This window comes from Tasmannia lanceolata, unplaced genomic scaffold (genome assembly GCF_043159265.1).
Source record: "Tasmannia lanceolata isolate RefF3 unplaced genomic scaffold, GAP_Taslan_0.1 ptg000020l, whole genome shotgun sequence".
Taxonomy (NCBI): Eukaryota; Viridiplantae; Streptophyta; class Magnoliopsida; order Canellales; family Winteraceae; genus Tasmannia; species Tasmannia lanceolata.
In genome coordinates this window covers 3,732,355-3,742,818 of record NW_027518697.1, presented here as the reverse complement: position 1 = coordinate 3,742,818, position 10,464 = coordinate 3,732,355, and the positions used below count along the sequence as shown (strand labels likewise).

At 36.1% G+C, this 10,464-nt stretch overlaps 1 protein-coding gene across 1 annotated transcript; it reads left to right on the top strand.

Annotated features, from left to right (window-relative positions):
* The first annotated feature begins 690 nt into the window (after positions 1–690).
* Positions 691–10,299, top strand: LOC143854636 (U3 snoRNP-associated protein-like EMB2271). The gene is made up of 7 exons (XM_077364687.1): positions 691–1,857; positions 3,420–3,762; positions 4,143–4,367; positions 5,648–5,879; positions 6,145–6,317; positions 8,659–8,724; positions 9,860–10,299. The coding sequence occupies exons 1-7, from the start codon at positions 1,418–1,420 to the stop codon at positions 9,944–9,946; spliced, it is 1,566 nt and encodes a 521-aa protein (XP_077220802.1). The 5' UTR covers positions 691–1,417; the 3' UTR covers positions 9,947–10,299.
* The last annotated feature ends 165 nt before the right edge of the window (positions 10,300–10,464 follow it).

The following is a 10,464-nucleotide window of genomic DNA, read 5'->3' as shown; positions in this document are numbered from 1 at the left end:
AATATATTGATACAGTTGTATTTGTTGAGCTGATCATATTTATGAAAAAAAAAAAGAAGTTTCCTTCTTAAATTTATGCACTCGATGACACAAGTTTAGAGATTCTTAACATGAAGATTTGTTGTTTTCTACAAACTTTGAAATTAATCAATATCCTATGCTAAAAAATAAAACCTGACCAGAAAGACTATCTCGAGTAGGGTCGTGTTTATGAATCTCGGGTTTTCCAATAAAAATTAGACCTTGTCCGACGAGAGAATTTCTCAGGTAAGGTAGGGTAGGATTTTAGAAAGCCCAACCTGCCCAACCCGAGCTGTAACCCTAAGAATAGGACGGTCCTAATTAAAATAAAGGGGGTGAATATATCACTTCCTATTGGTAGGGGTTTTCTGCAGAGGAAAATGATATGAAGATCGAGAGTACCACTGAGCATGGGACCTGCAATGAGAAAATGCCATGTGTACAAAAAAAATTACTTTTCTTGATTTTCCTAAATCTAAGGGATTTCTCACGTCACTTTGCATGTTGTGGCAAGAATCAATTTGTTCGGTCCCCTTTGAGGTCCTACTCTCAGTTTCCCTAGTGGTACTCTTCCAAATGCCCATACTTTCAAGGAAAAAATATATGAGGGAACTAATGTACAAGAGGATCCTACTTATTCAAAGATCTAAACAATTCATATATTAGGCTTTGCTATGCATCAAAATCCATTCACATCCGACTATTCTGACCCTCGAGTTTGTGCCGGTAAAATACAGTGCATTGCTTCTTTCTTTTCTGGCCAGTCTTTACACTAGTGGGGGCTGTCCCATGTGATAAAAGGGGCGAATTTATCATTCCCGGTCACTAGCAGCCTCCAATCGGACCTAGGACGATCCATTTGTAGCTCTGCGGGTTTGATCCGTAACGATTATGCACCGTAGGATATAGATCCAAAAGGATCGAGACAATGTCCCCACCGTGGGCCCATAAACCCTAGTTCTGCTACCCTCGAGCAACCTTACTAAAACCCTCCGCCATCTTCGAAAAACCCTAACCCTAGAAAACAAACATACAAACCCTAAACCCTAGCGCCCTCGCTCTCATTGTATCTCATTCGGATCTCTACTAGTCACGAAGCGCAGAGATCACCAGAAAGCTTCCATTGAAAAAGTTGCTAAAACCCTCCGCCATTTTCAGAAAACCCTAACCCTAGAAAACAAACCCTAAACATTAATCCCTAAACCCTTGTACTCTCTCTCTCAGTGTCTCTCATCCTGATATATACTGTTCATGAAAAGCAGAGATCGTAAGAAACCTTCCATTTCCAACTTTGCTAAAACCCTCCGACATCCTCGAAAAGCCCTAACCCTAGAAAACAAACCCTAAACCCTAGCTCCATCATTCTCAGTGCCTCTCATCTGGATATCTACTGGTCATGAAGAAGAGCAGAGATCGCAAAAAACCTTCCATTTCCAACGCTTCCGGAAGGAAAAAGGCTCGATTTTCCATCAATGAAGACCCTTTCTTCAGTCCCGATCCAAAACAACGGAGACAAAAACCCATAGACGATGATGTTATTGAAAGCAGCGACTCCGGCGACGATTCCGGCGCCGGCGCCGGCGGCGAAGGAGATGAATCTGAGCAGTTCACAGAGACCGCGGCCGAGAAGAAGCTGAGAGTGGCGAACGAGTATCTGGAGAAGATCCGTGCGATAACAAAGCTGCAAGAGGAAGAAGAAGATGAAGATGAAGAAGGGACAGGAACTGATGAAGAAAAAGGGGAGAGAGAAGGGAACCGCGATTCGCTTGTTGCAGAGTTTCTTCAGAAGGAGCAACTCGAAGAGAGCGGACGTGTTCGGAGATCGATCGCGTCAAGGTACTCTCAGACAAGAATTTAAATTTCGGTTGATAAAATCGAAATATTTCAGTTTTGGTGAAAATTTCGGCCAAAATCATGTAAAATTTGGTGAAAAGATTGGTATTTAAAATTTTTTTGGTACGGCTGAATTTTGATGGAAATCTTGTAAATAGTCCCAAGTTCGCGAAATCCTGTAAAAACCAATTCAATGTACTTTCGGTGTCCAAAAACAAAATATTTTGGCCGAAATTTAAAACTATGCTATCAGATAATGATATGTGCTTATTACTATGATGTTTATGGGGTAGTTGTAATGTAGTTATTATGTAGTTGTGGGTAAGTGTTTTAGGGTTATGGGTGTCAGTCATTGCTTATGTGTCATGTAAGTGGGTTGATAGGGTAGTGGCTGTGCTTTTGTGCTTGTATTTAAGAAGTTATATTTTAATGAAAATGTCGAGAATTTGCAACCAAAACGGAAACTTATGTTTTAGGAGAGTCATGGTTCCTCTCGAATTGAACCGTTAAGAGGTCTGGTTGCCTTAAATTCAACCAATCCCCTCTCTTTCCCTATAGTTTTCCTTGCTTATTGGTGTTAGAGCCAGCTAGGCACTTAACATATATTCTCCTCAATATTTAGGGGAGAAAATCCTCATGTAACTGTTCTGAATTTGGATCTGGAAGTTTCTATTTCTTTGTATTAAACTTGCTCAATTGCTTGTGACTAATATTTCTTGAAATTGTTGCATTGCTACTTGTGACTAACATTTTGAACTGGATTGATTGGACTACATTTGTTTTTGAATTATTTTTAGATTCGAATTATGTCCAATTTTTCCTCTCATTTGTTGCAGAAAATATCTCTTCGAAACCGTAAGCGGATTGAATTGCTTTTCCTTTTGAATTGTATGTTTTTTCTTTAGGCTCCTTTTCTTTCAACGTAAAATGGGCGTAAATCAAAATTTATGCGCATTTTTTCACTTAAAAATGAGGCATAAAATTTGTTTGCATCCAATTTAGGTCAAAAGAAACAGAGCCTTATCTGAATTGGTTGGTTTGTATGATTTTGATCTCTGCATTACTGGATTCACTATGTGCCAAAGTTGAGTCAGAGTAAGCGCCGCTCAGTGGGTCAACTAGGTAGGTTAGTCATTTATTTCCTAGAAGTAAAATAAAAGACGTCTAGATTCTTGAGCACTCTTTTCTTTTTGGCACATGGTGCTCCAAAAATCGGACTTTCGAATGGCTAACTGGGTGGCTTCTTTTGCCATTCTTAAAAAAAAAAAAAACTGAATGGCTTCTTCGGACCCAACGGATTCGATGAATTGACTTGACAATGGTGACTTGCCAACTCAACTGATTTTTTATAAGTAAAATAGATGAGAATGGAGCAGCTGCTTTGGGTTTGGGTTTTACTTTCTGAGTTGAGTGACACACTGCAAGCCCATATTAATTCAGCGGTGCATGAACTTGGGCGCATCTATTTTGTTGGAATGGATCTGTAGGTCTCTCTGCTATTTGCTTATAGCAGTATATTTGTTATCTTTGATAAAATTGTAATTTTGTAATTTGACATATTACAGGGTTCAAAAGCCCCATGATGGGGATGTATTTCGTGTCATAGAGAGGCACAAACAGTCTGTTACGGCCGTAGCTTTGGCTGAAGATGACTCCAAAGGGTTTTCAGCCTCCAAAGATGGAACTATTCTTCATTGGGACGTAAATAGTGGGAAAAGTGAAAAGTATGTCTGGCCAAGTAAGGAAATATTGAGCTCACACGGTGCGAAGAATCCGCAAAACCCATCGACCAAGTGGAGTAGACATGTATTAGCATTGTCTGTTAGCTCCGATGGTCGCTACTTGTCAACAGGGGGCTTAGACCGTCATGTTCATTTATGGGACACCCGTACACGGGAGCATATTCAGGTGATTATTTTTTTTAGATGTGCTACATTTTATTAAAACTTGGGAAGCTGACGGTTCAATAAACATTAAATTATAATAATATAAGATTATTTAATACTCCTGTTAAAAAAAGGATCACTAAATCCTCTGATGGATATTTATTATCTATATAATTCTAAGTCGACCCCAACTAGTTTGGGACAAAGGCTTAGATGAGTTGAGTTGAGATAATTCTAAGTCGAATTGTGGCACCCGTTGGCTACTCTGACTGTATTACTATTGCTTTTCAAGGTATACAGCACACATAGAAACACGCTTGCAAATACTACATTGAAATATTGCAGTATCAAGTTCATGTTTCTTGAAAAAGATCCTTACCATATTATCTTGTGATTTAACAGGCATTTCCAGGTCATAGGGGACCTGTGTCTTGCTTGACTTTTAGGCAAGGCACTACACAACTTTTTTCTGGATCTTTTGATCGATCAATCAAGGTGTGGAATGCAGAAGACAGAACTTACCTGGACACATTATTTGGTCACAAAAGTGAAGTCTTAATGATTGATTGCCTGCGAAAAGAACTGGTTTTGAGTGTTGCACGTGATCGGACCATGCGATTGTTTAAGGTAATGATATTTTTCCAAGAATGGTGAGGGATGTAAACTCGCACGATCCACAATATTGTAACGCAATGTTATATTATCTAGGAGATCTCTTGTTATGGTTTCATTATTTGTTATTTGGTTGGTAAGTTAGGGATGATCATACAACTTCATAATATATCTAAGTTATATATTAACAGCTGAAATGATCCAGCATATATTCTATGTCATTCACTTTGTAGTATATACTACGCATATGTATAATTGCTTATGATATTCTCTCGTGTCCCTTCTGCTGTATTTAATATATTTTTTTTTATTTTAATATTAACATTTTATTACGTTGGCCTATCTATCATTGTTGCTGATAAAAATTAAACAATAGCATACTAACTACTCGGAATATGATTGAAAATGGAAGTGCCCCCCTTGGGCTTGGAATGCTTTCTCTATCAACAAAAATGCATTCAAGAATACTCTCTCGGCTTGGGTAGCTTAGGATGGATGCTAAGAGTAAGAAAAATCTCAATCAAGAGGAAGTTTCTCTGCCTCCAAAGTGATAATGTTCATTTTGTCCAACATTGGGTGCTAAAGTAGTAAACCTACTGCTCATCTTTTAGTGTGCACGATTGCAGGGTGAGAATAGAATGAGTTATTTTCACACAGAATCATCAAAATATCAAGGAAGAAACATGTCAAAAGGCATATGTGTTAGCAATGTGTTTCTATGAGATAAGTAACTACTTAAATGCTTTGAAATATTTGTGGAAGCAAACGGTGCCCTCAAGAAAGTAAAGATCACTTCTATTTAACACATGTCAATTGAAATATCATTTTTATGATAGTTGATATAAAGGTATTGTAGTAATTTATTCATAATTTTGGTTAATTAGATAAAGTGGGTGTTTTGGTAAATGTGTTTAGAAATAGGGAGGCCTTGGCAACTTGCCCTTTATTTAGAGTAATGGTAGCGGTTATGCAAATATCAATAATAGTATGCAAGTGCACATGAATTGAAGAGGAAAAGCTTATGGTTATTGTCATCACACAGAGTTTACAGTGCATGGAGATCCTTTGTTCTTGTCTTCAGTTGGTAAAATGTTCAGTTCATATTTAAGTTGGTGCAGGTTTGACAGATCTATAATAGGAGGAAAAGTGTTATGTCACCTTACATTTCCATTCTTTGATGGTTTTTTTTATTCAAAACCTTCTTTGATGATTTTCAATTAAAAGTTGAAAATTCTATGGATCATGTCCAATTGTTCTTGTTGAGCTAAAATTCTTTTTCTACTACTAAACTTTAGGTTGAGGACGCATCACAGAAAGTTTTCTTGGCTCCTCCGTCATCTTTAGAGTGTTGTTGTTTCGTCAACAATGAAGAGTTCTTATCTGGCTCAGATGATGGAAGTATTGAGCTCTGGGCCTCACAGCGTAAGAAGCCTGCTTACATTGTTAACAATGCTCATGTTGCATCGATATTTCACAATCACTCAGATACAAAAGAAAATGGAAGAGTTTCTGATTGTGATACAACAGGTAAAACATGTTACTCATTTTAGATTTATGATCCTAAATACTTGATGGACAATTGTTACCTAGGGGTTTTCTTAGGCTTATGTCGCAAGAGAATTTATGGGCGGACTTTTTTCTGGAGTTCTATTACTGATCATACTTTTATCCATTTGAATACAGATATTCTGTTCTGAAAATATTTGGGAAATTATCCATGTTTTCCTTATTTACACTGCTTATTTTGTTTATACCGTTCTGATGAGATGCTTTTGGTTTTGTTCTTTTGCAGAAAATGGTAATTTGGCTCCAGAAAGGTGTTCATCAGCACAGTCATGGGTTAGTGCAGTTACTGTGTGTAGGGGGAGTGATCTTGCTGCATCTGGAGCTGGTAATGGTATGGTTCGTCTTTGGGAAGTTGAGAGTGATTCCCAAAGCATTCGTCCCTTATATGACCTTCCACTGGTATGTTGAGCTTTCGATCGTTGAATTTGGTTCAATTATAATTGATTCTAGAAGTGCATTTGTCAAGATTAAAATTAAGCAATTATATTAAAGTTATCCCTATTGCTATTCTTTGTCCTGAAATATCCTCATCCTTGCCCTAAAATTAGTGTTGTTATGTTTATCTTGACTTGACTAGCACACCTTTTTTTTCAAGAAAATTAAGAAATGATGTATGCCATAGTGAAATGAAATTGTAGGGTATGATAGGGTACTTTGGTTTTTTTTTTTTTTTTTTTTTTTTTTGAAAAAGGGTATGGTAGGGTACGCTAAAAGATGTAAAACTTATGTTTTCTTCATAATTGACTTTGAACTGGCTTTAGTACTAATTGTTGTACACCCAGAATATCAGAAAATTTATTAGATGACATGGATTATGTTAGAAAGGCTAGATATAACATATAAGGTGTGGGCTGCTAAATTGACCAGAAAGCTGACTGCTTGTATAGTTACTGATGGTTTACTTGAATGCTGGAAGTGGCAATTACAAAGTGCATTATGATAATTCTTTTTATGGGCTGCATTAAGGGTTGTAGTGAAACTTACACATATTTTCACGTCATTCTTACTGGCTGCATTTTCCCAACCATTTAGCTTTTTATTTTTTTGAAAATTAATCCATTTAGCTTAATACACATAGATAACTGTGCATCTTATTGTTGACAGGTATATTATTTTATATAAATCAACTAGCATAAAATTTAAAAAAAAAGGTGTATCCAGGTAATGGAAGTATGTTAGAATTATGTGCTCCCTTAATAAAAGTAATATAAATAGGGAAATAATATCTGTTTTCCCTTTGATATTGGCGCTCCTCTCTTTTTTATTTTATTTTATACATTTTTACCGAACTACTAAATCTATCATATGGCTGACGTTTTGAATAGAACTATTAAATCTGTGATTTGTCTGGCACTTTGAATTTACTTTTGACACGCCGTTCGACACATGACAATACAGACACAAGTGTTGGCATGCCCTTCAACACGTGTAAATGTATTGCTAGAAGTGTCAACATGATGTGGGGCTGTCAACACATTTTTGCAGCACGTCAAGTATGACATTTTTATTGCCCGGCCTGTTAATATAATCTCGTTCTAACTCTTTTATTATTTACTTATTTTATTATTAATATTTCTTTTGACCATTCTTTAATTAGTATGTGTTGTTTTCCCCTCCCACCTCCTCCCCACCCCCCCAACAAAAAAAACTAAAGCCCTAAACAAACTCTTCTTGTAATATTATATTCATAGCATGCCTCTTGGTCCCTCTTTCCCAATGCATATTGAAGACCGTAGAGAACTAGAGAAGCCATGCCATCGTGGGGTGTCGAATAGAAGAAGAGAAGTTCGTAATTTTTTCTTAAATTGATGAATGCATTGTTATCTGATCATCGCATGTTTATTTTATATTTGTAGTTGTTTTTTTTTATGAATGATATATACTTGTAGATTCTTAATCCTAAGATTTCTTAGTTTGTTAAAGAAATGCTATATTTATTTTGTTGCAATTATGATCAGTAGCCAGTAATTTTATGTATACTGGTGTGTCCTCATTTTTGGAATTTTATGGGTTGCCGTATCGGACACCTCGTATCCTTATTGACTCTTGACAGTTGACACATGAGTCCATGCCCACAGTTCAGTATTAAATGATATTGCAATTCTCAAATTGCTATCACCTATCAATAAAAGTAAATCTTTAGGAAAGTGAGGATTGCCATTATCAGAGGAAGGTAGTACAAATATTATTTTCGTGTAGACACACAGAGTATAAATTACTGAAAAACAAAATGATAAGGTTTATTCATGAAATAACCGATATAAAAAAGGGTTGGCTCCGTTTAGATGCATCTCAAGAAGTGCAAATAATGTAACAATGTAGCGGATAATTTGGCAAGAATTGGAGTTGACTGGATGGAGTTTTGGGCTGAATACTCATTTCCCCTTTTATAGATGAGTGTATATGAATGTGCTTTAACTTTTGGCATAGGGTCATTCAGGCCCCAGCCATTTTTCTTCTATTTCATTGATAAGCCTCTTTAGTTTTACCTTTTAAAAAGAAAAGGTTGTCATGAAAGCTATGTTGATTGTTGATGTGACAGCTCGAATTAATTGGTTGATTTTGATTTAACTAATGATGACTAACACGGTTTGAGGAATGGGTATTAGTTATTGACTTCAGAGCAATTAATCCGTAGCTTTACGTGAGTTTTGCATTGTTTAGTTGAAAATGGGGTTGCTTTCATGAACACCTTATTCTGAAGTTGATATGGTTTTTTTGAATGTTTAATGGAACACAGGTTGGATTTGTAAATTCCCTTGCGTTTGCAAAATCTGGACGCTTCCTAATAGCTGGAGTTGGGCAGGTGAATTTTACTCCTGCTATTTTCTTATTTGGTTTTAACAATAAGTTGTGTATAATGCCATTAAAAAAAAATTGTGTATGACTAGTTAGATTTTAGTTTTTTTATGTTCTTTTGTATTTCACGTTCTATAAAATGCTGTGGCCTTCAAGGTTTCATTTAAGCAAGATAAAGGTTGGTTTGTTGGGTTACACCTTTATATATCCCCATAGGAAGCTTGTTTGAAATTTGACCCTCATATAATGTTTGTTCCGATTTCATTTAAACAGATACTTTAGACGTGGGTCTCAAAATCAGTCAATAAATGTTGCACCAAAAAAATCATAGTCTGTTCATTATTCATTGGTTTCCAGACTTTACGAGCATGGTGCTAAAGGAATATCTTTTCTGTCGACTTTTTGCTTTTGATTGACACAACTTTGTCAACTGGCAACACCAAGGAAGAAACATCTATAATTAGCATGAGGTTAACAATCTTTCAAAACTGGTCTTCCAAGACAACACACTTCTTGCTTCTCAAAACTCAAACCATGGCAATGTTAAGGCCTACCTTTTTCCCCTGTCCAAAAATGTCTTCAAGAAATCAAGGATTTTAATGCTGAAGTCAGATTGGAAATGTAATGTCCTTTTAGAAGTATAGAGTTATTTAAGAATTTGCAAAAAATGCCATTAAAAAAAGAATTTGCAAAAATAAGATGCTGGTTAAATTGAACACGAAATTCTACTTCAAATTTCAGTTAATAATGTTCCATTTTCATGTAGTGATGAACTATATAGGTCATTTAGATCAGTCAAACATTGAAAAGTATCATCCTCCTTGAAATTTCATTTTATTTTTCTTCATTTGTTCAAATAAAATTTCCTATATCCACTAACAATAATGAAGCCCTGCAGATTCCTTTTTTGAACGAATAGTGTGTGATTCATGTCAGGCTTTATCAAATAGGATTTAAGTTGTAACATGAATATTTTTTTGTGGGCTCTGAATAGAATTGCAGGATTTGATTTACATTTTTAAGGACTTTGGCCACATTTTGTTAGATTGATGCTTCTTGTGTTCCACATCCGTACGTTGCTACTGTCATTCTTGGACACTTGAAATAGTGTTTTAAAGTCCTTAATGGTGTGTTTTCATCAGGAACCACGCTTAGGAAGATGGGGACGTGTTTCGGCTGCGAGGAATGGAGTGGCACTGCAGTCCCTCAAGCTTTCAGAAGATACATAGTGGGACTTCTGAGTACTTGTCCAATTTTGACAATGGAGTTCTAGAGAAAATTAATTAGAGGGATTCCTCAGTTTTGCATGACCGAAAAAACAGTTAAATGTTTTTTCTTAAAAAAAATAAAAATAACAGTTGAATGTGTCTTTGCTCTTTTTTGCTAGACAAGGTTCTCCAGGGCTTGTTTGGTTAATGTTGTATAATTTAATTAGTTCAAGGAAGTTGTATTTCTTCAAGTTAAGATGTAACCAACTGCCTTCAAGGGTTGTTTATTTGGTACTGCAATTCAAGGTTTCAAAAGAGATTGCAAAGCTAACAAACCTTTGGAGCCTAATTTAATACAGGTTGTTGATGTGAAACACATCTTAATGGTTTGTCTATGGTGCTCCACCCATCTGAACCCTTAGTTTAGACAAACTTAAAACCACTCCTTGTTTCTAAGGTTTTATTTCAAGAGGCCCAACGAATTTGCTAAAAGACCAGAGCTAATCTATTGGGTTGTTTGGTTGCCGAGGAAAATAAAT